Source organism: Nannospalax galili, unplaced genomic scaffold, assembly GCF_000622305.1.
Source record: "Nannospalax galili isolate Female #2095 unplaced genomic scaffold, S.galili_v1.0 scaffold801, whole genome shotgun sequence".
In the NCBI taxonomy this organism is placed as follows: domain Eukaryota; kingdom Metazoa; phylum Chordata; class Mammalia; order Rodentia; family Spalacidae; genus Nannospalax; species Nannospalax galili.
The window spans coordinates 1,392,556-1,409,455 of NW_008345222.1; the positions used below are offsets into that span (position 1 = coordinate 1,392,556).

The 16,900-nt window shown below is 48.2% G+C and overlaps 1 protein-coding gene across 7 annotated transcripts; it reads right to left on the reverse strand.

Annotated features, from left to right (window-relative positions):
• Positions 1-1,546: 1,546 nt before the first annotated feature.
• Pdyn (prodynorphin) lies at positions 1,547-16,572 on the reverse strand. Of its 7 annotated transcripts, none has more exons than XM_008841391.3 (6): positions 16,302-16,572; positions 15,837-16,056; positions 15,302-15,373; positions 15,127-15,186; positions 6,359-6,499; positions 1,547-3,582 (listed from the first exon to the last, which is right to left on the reverse strand). In XM_008841391.3, exons 5-6 carry the CDS (start codon positions 6,488-6,490, stop codon positions 2,983-2,985), a joined length of 732 nt encoding a protein of 243 aa, XP_008839613.1. In that variant the 5' UTR covers positions 6,491-6,499; positions 15,127-15,186; positions 15,302-15,373; positions 15,837-16,056; positions 16,302-16,572; the 3' UTR covers positions 1,547-2,982. The 7 variants fall into 7 exon arrangements, with proteins under 7 accessions (XP_008839613.1, XP_008839607.1, XP_008839612.1 ...); XM_008841385.2 differs by having other exon boundaries at positions 6,359-6,502; positions 16,302-16,571; XM_008841390.3 differs by lacking the exon at positions 15,302-15,373.
• Between the last annotated feature and the right edge of the window lie 328 nt (positions 16,573-16,900).

Genomic DNA, 16,900 nt, shown 5'->3' on the forward strand with positions numbered 1-16,900 from the left:
TAAAAGTCTATAAAGGTGCATGGGTGGGTTCAAGTGTCTTCTTTAGACCTGGATGGCCGGCTGGATAAGATGAAGCTAAAGCTTAGACTCCTTCCAACTTGATTTTCCTGTGACTACCAAGAAAGGAATATTCCTTACCCTAAGTAGAGTCTCCCCTGTACCTGCTGTTCTGCACTTCCATGCCCCAATTATTTTCTTTATGACAATTGACACTATTTTAATTTTAAGAGGCTGTAGTGGTGGTTCAGCAGTTAAGAGTACTGGCTGTTCTTGCAGAAGACCTGGGTTTGAATCTCACATCCACATGGTGGCTAATAATCATCCATAACTCCAGTTCCAGGGGAATTTGACACCTTCTTCTGACCTCCTCAGGCATCTCATGACGTGGGGGCACTTACACAAATGCAGGCAATACACTCATACACATAAAATAAATAAATAAAAATTTAAAAGTATATGTATAAGGGGCTGGAAAGATGGCTGTCAAGAGCACGGGTTGCAGAAGACCCAGATTCAATTCCCAGCACCTAGATGGCAGCTGACAATTGTCTGTAACTCCTGTTCCAGGGGAATTCAACACTTTCTTCTGACCTCCGCAGGCACTGCACAGCACATCTGTACTTACATATGTGCAAGCAATACACTCCTCATACACATAAAATTAAAATAATAAATAAAATATTTAAAATATAATTTTAGATGTATGATTTTGCTTGTTTGTTCTTCTCTTTCCCACTAACCTGTAAATACCATAAGTACAGAGACCTTGTCCATTCTGTCTCCCTGTACTTCCAGCACCTAGTAATGGGCCTTCCATACACAGTAGGCCTTTAATTTAGTGCCTTACTGGGTGAATGAGAAAATGAGTGGAACATCCCTCACCCCATTCTTTCTATGAAGTCACTCCAAAGTCAGTGTCCCAATAGAACCCAAGTCCACAGTCTTCGAGTCTCTTTGACATTAAAGACCCTCACCTGTATCTTTCCATAGAGGATGTTGTTATATGGAGGACACTATGTGTTTGCACTAGCACACTCAGTTTTTCTAGGAACATCTCTGTCTTGTGTCCCAGTTTCCTATAGGAAGTAGCCCCTGGGGATGCAGCGTCTCTCCTTGCCCTCCTTGTTCAATGCCCAGCTTGGCCATTGTCCTTTGAGAACACATTAGGAAGAAAACTCTCATTTACTAGACCTAATATGTTCTAGGAGTTTTGTATATATGATCTCATCTAATGCTCAGCCACCCTGAAAAAACATGGCCCCATTAGTTTTTATTTTATAGAATGGAGAACTAAGGCCCAGAGAGGTCAATGACTTCCCTAGTCACAAAGATTCAGTTTTCAGATTTAAGACTGTAGCAAATTCACTTTCCCATTTCCTGTTATCCCACACTGTGTTTTCCAATGCAGCTAATGTGTGTATTTATGTGCCTGTATGCATATCATGTGTGTACATATAATGCAGCACCCCTTTCTGTAAATAGCCTTTTCTCTTTGGGGACTACTTCAGTGAAAACACACACACACACGTGTACATATCCAGTCATTAGCATCTTTTATTTATTGTACTGGAAGAGCAGGAAAATATACAGGCCTATTTAAGGACTAAGCATATTTCAACTAAGTTGAATAAATGGAATTTTTAAGAAGCACACAAAGTAACTTTAAAACAGTCTACACATTTCAGAACACGAGGAGAGAGCTGCAGGCTGTGGCCTGTGTGTGGAGAGGGTCACTCAGGTATCTTATGCAAATATGAAAATCCAGTTCATTTCCTCTCCCATCAAACTCCATCCCCTATACTCACCAACCAAAACGTCTGCCTGGAGATGGGAGCATTTGAAACCAAAGAGGTCTGCACCTCTGATTTTGGGTTGTTTGAATCAAGGGAATTCAGCTGCCCTTGAACACTCAATCATTTCTTTCCTTTTTCTTGTTTTATTTGGAAACATAAAGAATAAGAATCACTGTCCCTCTTTCAGCCACTGCTTCTGAAGAATTCCTTACCACTGCCCAGTGCATATGCTGGGCCAAATGGCTCAGCTTCCCCACAGCCAACTCGACTACTGAACACAGCTGTGCTTAACCTCCTATGCCCCACTCTGCTTCAGTTCCTGACATGGAAGTGTGATGCCCATCAGTTTAATTAGTTTAATGACAACCAAGAGAACTGGTCCACATTCTGCATTTGTTGCTTAGAACAAATCGGTTCGCCTTGGTCCCTCCTTATCATTTGAGCCTTCAGAAGGATGGCATTCTTTCTCCAGTGAAGGGCTCTCTCTCCTTCAGGAAAGGCACCCAGCCTAACTCAGGGTTCAGGAGCTGGGGTTTTCCAGAGCTATGTTTGGAAACCATGAGAACTCCAGATGCATAGACAGAACACTTAGCCTGCTAGAGGTCTGGTCTCTCAGGTTAGAATCCCTGCCCCTGAAAAGGCCTTTCCTCTAACCTATGGTCTCCAGAATGGGCCACACAAGAGAGCCTCTGAGGCTTGAGAACAGTGTTAGAATTACCATTTTCATTTTAGACCTTGTTTGAAGTGTCTACTCTATGTTTTATGGTTCACATGCATACTATCAGGGAGTGCTCATTTTTCTTATGAGAGGGGCACATGATGAGCAGTAAAGTTTGGAGATCGCAGATCTACAGGTACAAAGAACAAGTTTCTTTGGATTCTCGGGGTAAGGGTCCAAAGATACAAAACTGGTGGAGTTCAAGTCAAAAGCCACTGGCGGTTGTAGCTTAAAGATCTAGGAGTTGGAGCCGGACACTGGACCTACAAGCAGGGCACCTCCACTCTTCTCTGTCACTGCACCCAAACAAATACTGCACTTAGGTAGGAAAGGGGTGGTCTGAGTTTGGACATTTTCAGATGAGTGCTGAATGGAGTGTGGGGTGGGGCACACACAGGAGGATGAGGGAGAGGGCTCCAGTAGGGGTGGGGTCAGGGGAAGCTCCTAACCAAACTCCATGGTGGGGAGGTATTATGCATCAAACAGATCTTCAGAAAGACTATTGGGGTTCTCCTGGGACCGAGTCACCACCTTGAACTGGCGCCGAAGGAAGCCGCCATAGCGCTTTTGGTTGTCCCACTTTAACTTAGGGCGGATACGCCGCAGGAAGCCTCCATAGCGCTTGTATAGGTCCTCGTGCCCCACACCATCCCGATCTTCATCCCCTTCCACAGCCACCTCTGAGCTCCTCTTGGGGTATTTGCGCAAAAAGCCACCGTAGCGTTTGACCTGCTCCCTGAGGTCTTCCTCATTGAAATGGGTTGTGCCAGCCTCCGTGGCTCCATTGCTCATCTGGTCAGCCCGCATCAGCTCAGAATCTCTTCTTTCCCCAAACCTGTCAGAGAGACCCCTGAGCTTTTCCTTTAAGACGCTGGAGAGGAATCTGCTTTTCTGCAGCTCCTTCAGGAACGGCCCCACAAGTTTGGTCAGTTCTTCCAAAGCAGCCTTGTTTTCCAAGCCATCCTTGCCATGGAGCCCAGAGGTAGAGGGGCTGAGAAAAGGTAGAAGGCCCTGGCATCTCTCCCACTCCTCTGTGAGTAGGACTGGGTCCTGGCACTCCAGGGAACAAATCTGTAAAGACCCCAAACAGCACAGTGGTAATGTCACCCAATCAAACCACCAGAACACACCCACTGCTCTGCCGGGTGTCTGGGGATCAAAATGAGCTGCCTCTGTGGAGGACTTAGCTGCCTATTGGTACATAAAAGTAGGTGACATTGCATCATGTGAGACATGAGAAAACAGACTTAGGGAGGTGAGGCAGACGTGCAGGCCTCCCCTCTTCAAAAGAGAATAGTTGATCTAGTCTCCATCAGGTATGGAATCTGCTGCTAGAACTTTATAGACAGAGAAGCTCAGAGCTGCAGAAAGAGCATGCACAAAGGGTGGGAAAGCTCATCAAACTGGAGGGGAGCGTGTGTGTGTGTGTGTGTGTGTGAGATTGTGTGATTGTGTGTGTGTGGTGTGTGTGGTGTGTGTGTGTGTGATTGTGTGTGTGGTGTGTGTGGTGTGTGTGGTGTGTGTGGTGTGTGTGTGATTGTGTGATTGTGTGTGTGTGGTGTGTGTGTGTGTGGTGTGTGTGTGTGACTGTGTGTGTGGTGTGCGTGTGTGTGGTGTGTGTGTGATTGTGTGTGTGGTGTGTGTGGTGTGTGATTGTGTGTGTGGTGTGTGTGGTGTGTGTGTGTGTGATTGTGTGATTGTGTGTGTGTGGTGTGTGTGTGTGGTGTGTGTGTGTGACTGTGTGTGTGGTGTGTGTGCGTGTGTGTGGTGTGTGTGTGTGATTGTGTGTGTGGTGTGTGTGCGTGTGTGTGTGTGTGATTGTGTGATTGTGTGTGTGTGGTGTGTGTGTGTGTGATTGTGTGTGTGGTGTGTGTGCGTGTGTGTGGTGTGTGATTGTGTGTGTGGTGTGTGTGGTGTGTGTGTGTGATTGTGTGTGTGTGGTGTGTGTGTGATTGTGTGTGTGGTGTGTGTGCGTGTGTGTGTGTGTAATTGTGTGTGTGTGGTGTGTGTGGTGTGTGTGGTGTGTGTGGTGTGTGTGGTGTGGTGTGTGTGTGTCGTGTGTGTGTGGTGTGTGTGGTGTGTATGTGTGTGTGTGGTATGTGTGTGTGGTGTGTGTGTGTCGTGTGTATTGTGTGTGTGGTGTGTGTGCGTGTGTGCGTGTGTGATTGTGTGTGTGGTGTGTGTGTGTGTGTGTGATTGTGTGTGTGTGGTGTGTGTGGTGTGTGTGTGTGTGATTGTGTGTGGGGTGTGTGTGTGTGATTGTGTGTGTGGTGTGTGTGCGTGTGTGCGTGTGTGATTGTGTGTGTGGTGTGTGTGTGTGGTGTGTGTGGTGTGTGTGGTGTGTGATTGTGTGTGGGGTGTGTGTGGGGTGTGTGTGTGTGATTGTGTGTGTGGTGTGTGTGCGTGTGTGCGTGTGTGATTGTGTGTGTGGTGTGTGTGTGTGGTGTGTGTGGTGTGTGTGGTGTGTGATTGTGTGTGGGGTGTGTGTGGGGTGTGTGTGTGTGATTGTGTGTGTGGTGTGTGTGCGTGTGTGCGTGTGTGATTGTGTGTGTGGTGTGTGTGTGTGGTGTGTGTGGTGTGTGTGGTGTGTGATTGTGTGTGGGGTGTGTGTGGGGTGTGTGTGTGTGATTGTGTGTGTGGTGTGTGTGCGTGTGTGCGTGTGTGATTGTGTGTGTGGTGTGTGTGTGTGGTGTGTGTGGTGTGTGTGGTGTGTGATTGTGTGTGGGGTGTGTGTGGGGTGTGTGTGTGTGATTGTGTGTGTGGTGTGTGTGCGTGTGTGCGTGTGTGATTGTGTGTGTGGTGTGTGTGTGTGGTGTGTGTGGTGTGTGTGGTGTGTGATTGTGTGTGGGGTGTGTGTGGGGTGTGTGTGTGTGATTGTGTGTGTGGTGTGTGTGGTGTGTGTGGTGTGTGTGGTGTGTGTGGTGTGTGTGTGTGTGTGTGCTGAGGGGGTGTTTGTGTGAGTATGTGTGTGTTTGTGTAGAGAGAGGACAGTAGTATCATTTTGTAGCGCTGTTGGGAGAATTCGATCACCATGATGACTATAATGATGCCGACAGCGGGCAATATGGGAACTTGAACTCTTGAAGGTGTGATGCTCGAGTACCCAGGCTTACCCATGCTTCTTTTCTGAAATTGAGCCTGGGTATATTGTGTGTATCCCAATGAACATGGGTTAGTCATAAATGAAATTACTCTCATTTTGTAAACGAGGAAAGTGGAACTCGGGGAAAAAAAGGGGTGCGGGGGGGGGGAATCTAGAGTCAGGAAGCTGGAGGAAAACAGGAGCAAAGCCTGGGCACTGTCCAGCACGGTTCTGGCAACTCTGTTGCAGCCTTTCTGATGTCTCAGGTGAAGCATATGAAAAAGTACTACTAGGCCATGTAGCATGTAAAGCTAACAGCCCAGGCTAAGCCCAGGCTAAAGCCCAAATCTGGGCTAAGGCTCTAAGTCCGTCGAGAAGATCTTGTTAGGACTGATGTTGACAGTTTTTTTCCAAGGGACTAGATGAATTTGGAAGGTCCCATCAGTCAGGAAAAGAAGCCCTAGAAAATTTACCCAGAGCTGCAGACTGTAGCCAGCATCCCATGATGTACCTTGTTGCCAGGTACCTGGCTACCTGGAGATGTGGGTGTCTGTGCATGACTGGGGGAGTACATGGTACTGAAGTTTAGGGTGCAGTGGGAGCTAGCAGCAGCCCCTGGCACCCAGCTGTGCAGAGAGCAGGACAAGCCCTGCACCACAGGGATGAGTACAGTATTGGCACATATGCCCAGGCCGGCCACCTCCTTTCTCTGGTCTCTGCACATGAATGAAGGTGGGCATGGAGGATCTTAGCCCTGAGACCTACCAGGGGGTTGATGGGCTGGGGCTCATTCTGAGTCTTCACTGTACACAGGGAGCACAGAGACAGGCAGTCCTCTGCAGCAGTAGAGGGGACCAGGAGGAGGCAAGCCAACAGCATCAGCCGGGTCCACGTCATTTTGTTTTCCTGCTGGGGAGGGAGAAGGGCAAGCTGGTTAAATGTGTGCTGAGCTGACAAGGCCATCTCTTTTACTCCTGTCTGGAGCACCATAAGGCAGGCATTCTTCCCATTCTACAGCCAAGGACAAAGGCTAGGGAGGTGAAGTAGGAGTCCAGGGCCAAGGGTCAAGGGAAGGTTGAGTGCTGAGTGCCTGCTAGGTGCTGGGAGCTTTATTCTGTTCACACTCTGTGCAAGTAACAGCTCTGCAAGGTGGGCTGTGCTACTTTCATTTGACAGGTGGAGGAGCCAAGGCACAGGAAAGGGTATGATTGCACACAGCCAGGAAGCCTGTAAACCAGGACTTGATCTGGTCTGTCCAACTTCAAGCCCCACGTTGACTACCACCAAGCTGAAGATATGCAGCTGTGCTCTGGATGCCCCTCCCCCTGCTGCCCCCAGGTTCTCTCTCTCTCTCTCTCCCCCCTCCTCTCTCTCTCCTCTCTCTCTCTCCTCTCTCTCTCTGTCTCTCTCCCTCTCTCTCTCTCTCTCTCTCCCCCCCTTCTCTCTCTTCCTCCATTTTGCAAGGTCTCTGGAACTTTCTTTTTCTACTCCAGCACTGCTCCTCACCCTGGCCTGAACATCTTCATCCTCTTTCCATGCTGGCCTCCTTCCAGCGACAGAAATTACCCTTCTCAGCATATTAAATCTGAGCTCAAACCCATTTGAGTGGAGTCAGGGTTGCCCTGTCTCAATGTCAGATACTGCCTCAGTCCCATTCCCACAGCCCAACACTTAGGTCTGGAATCCATACTCCATACCACCTCCAGCTGTTTGCAATTCATGACTGTGTCAGGCTCTGTCCTACCTCTTGACCTTGCACATGCTTACTTCCTATCTGGAAACCCTTCCTCTCCTCTCCTGTTACTTGTCACTTTGGTCCTACATTAGGTATCACCTGCTCCAAGTAGTACTTTCTAGTTACTCTCCCAGGAACTTGTACCTCTTTCATTCACAATAGCTGGCTAACCAGCTGAGCAGACCCCCAGTCCCACACACATTCCAGCTCTCTAAAGGGCGGAACCATTTCTTACCTTCTCTGTAGTACTTCCTCAATGATCTTCAAACAGGCTAAGCTCATTGCTGCCTCAGGGACTTAGGACACAGATCTTAGCTGTCTTTGTTCCTGCTGTATTCTGGCATTTAAAATTCTGGCCAGCACATAGTGGGCCCTCAACAAATGCTTGACAGATAAACTGACGATTCATAAGAAAATCTGTTAAAAGTTGCCCCTTTCACGGGAATTTCACTTTATTTTTAATTATACATAGGGGCGGGTATGTGCACATGAGTGCAGGTGCCTGCAGAAGCCAGAAGACGATGTCAGATCCCCTGGAGCTGGAATTATAGGCAGTTGTGAGCTATCCAATGTGGGTGCAAGGAACCAAACTTGAGTCCCTCTGCAACTCACTCTTAACTGCTGAGCCCATCACAGTCACCTCTTCACTATATAGGCCTGGCTGGCCTGGAACTTGCTAGCTAGACAAGGCTGGTCTAGCCAGAGATTCGACTGCCTCTGACTCCCAAGTGCTGGGATTAAAGGTGTGGACCACCAAGCCCAGCCACAGTCAACTCTTTAGAAGTCAAACTTAGACTCAGAGCCACTTAAACAGACATACCATATAGTTCTTAAAACTGAAAATGTCAGCCCCACCCCCCATCCCCCGAGACTCCTGCCCTAACCAGCCAGCTGGGGATGGGAGTTCCCATTCTTTCCCACCTAACCATCCTACCCTACTGCCTCCAAGGTAAGAGACAGTGTCCACCTTCCCTCCAGGTTTCTGTAAAGGATCCTCTCTGTTCACATGTTCAGAGGCTTCAAAGATCCCACCTATGAATCCCAGAGCTCTGAGCTACACCCAGAACAGGTCTCCTCTTCCATAGCACACAGTAGGCTCCCTTACCAGAGCCTTCCTAATCATGATCCCACTTGCCATTATTGAGCCTCTATTGCCCTAAACCCCTCCACGGACAGTTCCACTACAGGGAGATGTCCACATCCTGCCCTGAGCCATAAAGCCAGGCCCACTCTATTGACCTCCTCCATTTAATAACTATAGTTTCTAGAGCAGCTCTGATTCATCAACAGTAAGTCCTCTACAGGACCCAGGAACAGCATCACACAGCCTTGACTTCTACCCCAAGCTCAGTCCACCCACCAGCTGAGAGGTGGGCATGATTAGCACCCTTTAGGGATGAGAAAGAAAACCGGTACTCAGAAAGGCTTGGTAAATTGTCTGAGGTTATAGGCAACTGCAGGTCGGAAATCAGGTCCAGGTGCTAGTCCTGCGGCTAGGCCCAGCTCTTCCTGGCACAGGGAAGCTCTGAGTGGAAAACTGAGAGAAATGGACTTGTGTTTACCATGTGTCTCTGATGCCCCTGGGTTTGGGTATCTCTCCTACTCTTTTAGCTGAGCAGATTAAGATTTCAAGCAAATGACTGCACCATTTACATGCAGACAAAGCAAACAGCTCAGATTTTCTCTGATTCTGATGATGGCAGGCCTAGCCTAGGATAAGATTAGGGAAAATTCAGCCACTAATGACTTAGTAAATGGCGCCTCTGCCAAGCTCTTAACGTCCAGCCACAGGCTTCCTGCACCACGCAGCTTTAAGATAAGAGACCCAATTTATACCTCTCTGTCCCAGGCAAAACTGGTGCCAGTATTCTTTCCTGTCCTTCTTTAGCAACCTATAAGGAATGATGCAGGTGCTATACCCGGCACTCTGAGCAGCCCTTCTGGATGAACTCATGCACTGCACAAGTAACTCAAGCTATGAGTGCTGCTACCATGCCCACAATACAAGGAGGAGATGAGGCCTCCCAAGACTTCAGCTCTGATCAGTAGCCCAAAGGGAGACAAGCAACTAGACAGTCTGCTCCAGAACTCTCCTTCTCATCAGTGGTGATTGCCCAGGGTGCTCCATCTACCCCTAGCCTTCAGCTTTCCTGGCTCTAGAGGAGTTTCAAGTTTTTTCCCTAAACACACTCTCCATAGTAGCTCTCTCCTGACATGCCCATCTGACTGTGCCTCCAGAGCTCTGCACTGCCTTTCAAAGGTCTGATCCCCCTGCCTGTACCCAGCAGCCTTCCCAACACAGAACTGACATTTGTGAGGTGCATTCTGTGTGTGACCTGTAATTGCTTAATGTAAGGAGATCCTCAAGACAAGGCTAAGACCAGCATCTTTCCCATATTACAGATGGAAAATGGATGCACAGAGAGATGATGTAATGAATCCACAGTATCCCAGCAAGTGCACAGCATATAGGCAGTTTGGTGTGAGTTCTGCCTGATCTAGGGTTACCTAAGCCACCTCAACTCCATAACCAAGGCCCCATGCATGCTAGCCCCAGCCCTTCAGAAAGAGTTCCTTCTGCCAGAATACCTGTCTCATCTATTGCTATTACCTTCTGACCTTGCTAACTCTCACTCGTTCTTTAGAACTCAGCCTTAGCTGTCTCCTCCAGGAAGTCTATCTGTCAAGGCCCTCCTTGGATTCATCTTCCACAGCTACCCATGCTGGCCCTAGCACATAATTATCTTTGCATTCAGAGTCCAAGATCAGAGGGGACTTTGTAAATGCAAAGTTCCTGAGACTGACAGTGTGTGGTGTGTTTGAGAAGGACTGGGAGGTCAGGGTTGAGAAAGAAAGAGAGAACGGAGGAAGAAAAGCCAAGAGGAGGGCAGAGGCCACTCAATCAGCCTTGTGGGCCTAGCTACAGTTTGCACTTGTTTGAAATGTCATGAGAAGACTAGAGAAGTTTGTATGATTGATGCGTGAGTGGGCTAGTGAATGGACGAATGGCTAGCTGGGTGGAATAATGAATGATGGATGGATAGTGTACTAGCACCTCATCCAAGGCTAAAATGAGACCAGAAGCTCAGACAAGTTTGGTGAGAGGTACACAAGCAACATATTTAAGCTGGGAGATTTTTTTTTTAGTTAAAAAAAAAAAAAAACAAGTTGATTTTCAACTTGTATAGAAAAAAAATCAAAAACCTTTGAGACACTGTATCTGAATCTTACTCTGGTCATCATTGTGAGCAGGACGCACATAGTCCAGTCCTCCACCTACAGACATTTGCATCTGCCACTTCTGGGTGGCCACCTCAAGCAACTTGGGATTAGAAGAGTTCAGTGATTTTGAGAAAAAAAAAGGTAAGGACTTCAATCTCTCCTGGCCCAGCTTCAGGACCAGTGAATGTACAGATCCCAACTAGCCACTTGCCATCACTTCAGGAAAATTACTTGACTTTCCTGAGTTTTGTTTCTCCACTGTAAAGTGGGGCTAATGAAAATGCATTTGAGGGTTTTTTTTGTTTTGTTTTTAGCAACTGTTTAGTCATGCCACTCCTATGCCTGGCATATACCAGGTAATTTAAATAAGTATGAAGGCAGTGGTCTCGTCCTATGGACTACTGGAGATGGGAGAAGAGGGCAACAAGGAACCAAAGTGTGGCTGCATGTGGGGGCTGCTGCATGAAAAGGTAGGCTGATGCCCCTCATGATCGGATCAGTCTTCTAACAGTCTCACCTCTCAGGAGCCCACGAGGTGCCAGGCTTAGGTATGCTAGCTCAGACCCTTCCAGCATCCCCTGAGGTGGTAGTCCCAAACCCCTTAAGGTGAAGCTGAGGCTTGGAGAGAAGTTTCTTGTCTAGGTTCTTGACTTGCAAATAGGAGAACCAGCCTCTAACCAGATCCATTAGGTTGAACGTGTCTCCATACATTAGCCTTGAGATATTCCTACCCTCATCCTATTTCCTCCCCTTTAAAAGAAAAACAAATTACTGAGCAATGTCATATATGTCCTAAGGGTGAGAGGTAGGAGTAGAGTGCAGATTTCACACTTTTGGTGGAGACCCGTCCTGGATGGCGAAGGCCTGTGATAGATGACGGAGATCTGTGACAGATGGTAAAGTTCTGTGATGGATGAAACTTGAAATCAGAGGCCACAAATGGCCCTGGTGCTTACTATCTCTGATGTAGGCTAGGGTGAAGAGCAAAGAAACTTTGACTTTCACTGGACTGAAAAGTGAAAAGGGGGTTCACTTGGCAAGTGTCAGGGTGAGGCCCAAACAATGACCCAGAGGACGGCATCCCTCATGAAAATGGTCTCCCAGGGAAGACTCCTATGTACTTGGCACTTCATGAAGTATATCCTAGCCCACACGCAGGGCACATGGAACAGACCAGAGGGAAAAAGCAGGCTGATAGACAAGAGGTGATTCTGTCCTAACAAAAAGTCAGGCCAGTCAAGACATATCCAACCACCACGTTCACACGAGCCAATTCCTTACAACAAATCTTTCCATACACAGACGTGTTCTATGGACTATGGGTTCCATTTGTCAGGAGGACCCTGGTCCCACTGACATCTGTTCATAGGTATTTTACATGCCACAAAGGACCAATTGTTGAAACAAGAACTCAACGGCCCAGAAAGCTAAAAGTATGTCTGACCCTTTACCAAGAAAGGATTCTGGCCTTGCCTTCATTTATTTACAACCATTTTATGATTCTAATGGTTTTCAGCTAATTTTCTTGGGTATCCAGGCATGTGGACATATTATCTAATAATAATGAAGTCATCTCCTGCTAGGAGGTCAGGTGAGTTCACTGCAGAAGAGGCAGGTTGTATTTTGCATGCTTCAAGTTCAGAGTCCCTGCTGGTGGCAGAGCCCAAGGGAAAGGGGGAAATGCGCCTGGGACTTTCCTCATTATATAGACCCCAGTGCCCTCTCTCTAAGGGCTTCCCGACTGACTGTCAGAGACAGCATCCTTTAAAGGACCCACACATAGTAGGCTCTGTTTCCGGTAAGACTCAGAGTTCCTATGGTTTTCAGCCCTCTCCACAGCTCAAGATATTTCTACAGTAGTAGCCAGCCAGGGCTCCAGAAGCCAAAGCATTTTTATTTAAAAAGCCAGGGTGGAATAATAATAGCTTGATTTAACATCACAATTATCTCAGGGAGCAATTTATTGCATATGATTATTCCTACTTCAGGGAAGAGGAAGTGGGAAAAGGTCAGAATGAAGTCACTTGTTTAAGGTCACACTATGAGTCAGGAGGGACAGAGACAGAACTCCAGCTCCCACACCTGCCTTAACAACCCTGATCATATGTCACTGTGTCAGTGACCCTCCAGAGACAACCACCCTAGAAGATACCAAAGATTTTGCCACTGCTCTGTGCCAGGCCTGGTGCCTCCAGGTAGACCCTCAAGGCTGTCAGTGCAGGCTCAGGCTCCAGGGGGGACGGGGGACTGTGGGCTGAGAGTGGCAGTGCTTCCCCACTGGGGGCAGGGCTAGAATTCATGTCTCCCATTTGGAGGCCAAGGGCTTTGCTATACCTTTCATGTGAATTATCAGAATTCGGAACCATTGGGCTAGGCACTATTAACCCCACTTTCTAGATGAGAATGTAGTGGCTCAGAGACAGGAAAGGATTCAGCTGAGGCAGAGGGAGAGAGAGAGAGAGAGAGAGAGAGAGAGAGAGAGAGAGAGGCAGAACTAGGCATAAAGCCAATCTACTGACTCTACAAACAACCCCAAGGTGCATGGGCATTTGGCATGTCCTCTGGACTAACCTCCAAACCCTCACACTCCTGAAAATGAAGCCATTTCGGAAGTTTTCACCTCGCTGGAAAATACCAAGTTCGTCCTTATGGGCTCCCAAGGGTTGGCAAAGGAAAGCCCAGAAACTGGGAAGCCCTTCTTGTAGGGATCAGTGAGAGAGGGCGATTCATTTGCGGAATGGCTTGTTTTCTAAGCAGAAAGTAAACCCACCCTTTCGTCCAGCAGGGATCAAAGCATAGACATAGGACCAGGCTGCATTTGAATATCACTGCATTTGCTGTATAGAAATAGAAATACAGGCCCTGTATCCAGGCCATGATGGTCACAGTCACAGAGAAGTCATTAGCTGCATTTTTAAGGAATGCTTCTCAAGTGTCAAATTTGTGTGGAATTCTCGCCTTTGTTGTCATTTGGTACAAATGAAGGGTGGAGAGAAAAGCAAAAGAGAAATGGGGGGAAAACAGGAAAAGAGAGAAAGGAGAGAGAGAGTGGAAAGGGAGGGAGGGAAAGAGGGAGAGAAAAGCCATGAAGAGTGTGATGTGGGACTTGCACGGAAGACGTGAAGAGCTGCAAAAGCAGGAACTGACAGTGTCGACAGTGGACCACGTGGGAAAGAACCTAAAGATGAGATAAGGAAGAGGATGAAAGGAAGAGGGGGAGAGGCCAAGAGGGACGTGAGCAAAAGCAAGGGAAGAAGGCAGGTCTGGGTCAGGAGCTGGCCTGCAGTGGGAATCACCATCCCCAAAGTGGTCTTGGTGCTCCTTGAATCTGTCCCTTGAGTTTCGTAATAACTGCTCAGTAAACCCTTGTCAAGTTAAATTGAATCGTACAGGAATAAGATAGGAATAAAGGCCTGAGAACGCATTACCTTTGACAAATATGTCTGTAGCTAGTGGCCAAGCACTCTGGCCTGTGGGGCAAAGAGGGTAGAGGAGAAGATCCCTGATTCAGGTCACTATTTCATAGATGTGACTATTGAGCTTTTTTGGTGGCACTGAGCAGGGTCCAGGCTGAGTTGCAAAGGTCTTGGGGACATGGCTCTGTCTGGTGTTACTAACCCCCCCTCTAGCCAGCTCTGTCTTGATGAAGTTGCTTTAGCACTTTGTCAGACCAGTAGCTATGGGCAGAGATGAGCAAACTGGTGAGAGAAATCAGCTGTCGATCACACGGTCTCAGATGTACATTGAAACTAAACCAGCAACTACTGACTCCTCTTAGAATGATGGTGGCTCTAATAAACAGAAAAGTTGTGCCTCGATAACCTGAGGTGTGTAGTGGGAGGGGATATCAGGGAGGGACTTCGTGATTCCCAGTGGGCAGATAAGGAAGTGGAACTATCATAGGGGTAGGGAGAGGACAGGAGAGGAGCTCTCAGCCCAGAAATATTAGACTTTTAATCATAGTTCTCTGGCAGAATGTACAGCAGAATGGAATGGGATGACTGAGGATATCATAAAAAAGAAGGGAGAGGTCCATTTTGAAGCCTGCTGTTCTGAATCAGTGATGTCTTGGCCACAGTAGCATTTACTGAGTGCTACTGAATGCCAGGTTTACACAATCTCTCCAATAGGAGCCTCACAACCACATAGGAGGAGGGGATGTTGTTATTATCCTTCTTATATAGGTGTACAAAATAAGACTCAGAGAAGGGCAGCTACTGTTCCAAAGTCACACAGCAGATGAGGCATGGGGTATGGGATTTAAGTTCAGCATGGGCCCAGGTATGGTCAGACACACATTTAGATGATACATGGAAATTTCTTGAGGTAACACTCAAGAAGTCCTGAGACAGCATCACCTTCCGTGTATTTTCTCAAACAACCCAGAGTCAACCACTTAGCCTGTCAAAACACTGGGTCTCACCATATAGCTTCTGTGGAGTCACCATGGCATCGTGTTCCCAGCTGCCAGCTACATGGAGACAGGAGATTCACCTGCCACCAGTCACAGCTAGGCAAAGCAGTGGGCTCAGGATCCTGTCAGTAAACGCACACCTCCCCCAGTACCATAACTCACCCAGCTGGGGCTGCTGCAAAAGCTCCCCCACGCAGATCTCAAAGCCTGGGTATAAATGACCTGCAAAAAACAGAACAAAAGGCAAAGTGGGGGCACAGGAGAAGGAAATGGAGGAGGAAGGTGAGCAGGGGCGGGGTGAAGCCCCATGAGAAGGGACAGAAAAGGACCGACTTACTGAAAGGTTTTACAAGGCTCTTGACAGCGATGCTTGTCAAATTAGGAAGACAAGCTGTGTTATACACCAATCCTTGGAAGAAGAGTGATAATAAGAACTTATTGTCTGTGGGAGGGGAATTGAAATCAGATCCAATAATCTAATGAGTTTGGAGGCTTAATTAAGGGATGCCTGTAAATCTTCAGAGTTTCTTGGAAAAAGATACCCAGGGAAATGGAAGAGGTTACTGATTTACAAGACAGCCACGGAGTTTTCTCCAGCCTTCTTTTCTGAGGCTTCTCAGCCTTTCGCTGGAATCAAACTTTCGCGTTCTATACCACGTCCTTTGAATGTGGGTCGCTTCCCCAACCTAACTCTGCCTGGCTGTAACCGGCTGTAATTTACGTGAGAGCAACAAGTCTTTTCAAAGTAAAATTGGCAGAATTCCTGCTGAGCCTCGGCCTCCCGCGGTGCCGTCACTTCCTTCCCTCCTTCCCAATCATGCAAACAACCCAAACTTCATTCGGGGAAAATCGCGGCAAGGGAAGCCACTCACCTTGTCTTCAGTTAAACGCGGTTCGAAGAGGATAAAAAGGTTGAACTTGCTCGCGCGTGGATGGCGCCTGACTCCTGCACCTCACTGATGCTCCCAACCCCGCTTCTCTAAGTCCAGTGAGGATCTTTGACCTTTAAAATCACGCTGATGACCGAAACCATTCAGTGTTCTGCCAAGGCTGCCCCAAGCTCCCCCGACCTGGAAACTGGCACGAGAAAGGCTGTGTGGCAGAAGTGAGGCACCTGTGTAAGCTAGGACTGTACAGGGCGTGCGTCCCAGAAGGCAGGCGATCCTCTGGACTCACTGACCTGGCTTTTGTAAACTATCCTTGAAACTACGACTTCCTGTGCCCGGATAATCGGAACCAAAGCTGACTGCCCCAGCTAAGCTCCCACCCGCTCCTCCGCACAGCACCAGGAGCGGGTAGTTGAAACCGAGAATGCCTGTGTTCCCTCCAGACCTTACCTGTGCACTGCTTTGTCCTAGCTGAGCAGGTCTTAGGGCGGTCGATCCGAGATTCAGGGGCTACCCCGACTCCTGCTCAGAGAGGAAGCTGTGAACACTACCAAATCCTTCCAGAATGGCAGTTCTGGTGCCTCATCCCCCTTTTATGGACGACAGCCTCCTCCTGTCGCTCAGCCTTGGCTGAACACAGGCTGCTAGGAGCCAATAGGGAGGTGGCAGAGCAGTCAGAGCTCAGACCCCCAGGCCCTTCCACTCAACTCCCTGGGCCTGACACAATAGCTGCTCTTCCTGATGCGATGTGGAGGAGGATGCAGCGTGCTGCGGGCTGGGGGTGGATTCTGGGTGTAGAGCTGTTTGTCCCTTCAAATTCGGCCACTTCACATTTCCGGAAGAGTGCCATAGGAAAACAGAGAGAAAGGTGGGACAGGCAGAGACAGGAGGGGTCAGAGAAAGCAGGAGAGGCACAGAAAGGCACAGGGACAGAGTCCAGTAGTCAGAAAGGCAGACCAAGTCAGAGGAACGGTGGGAGAGAGAAGCTGGCAACTGGGGAAGGATACACGACACACAGGGGAAGAGAAAGAACCATAGCCACAGAGAAT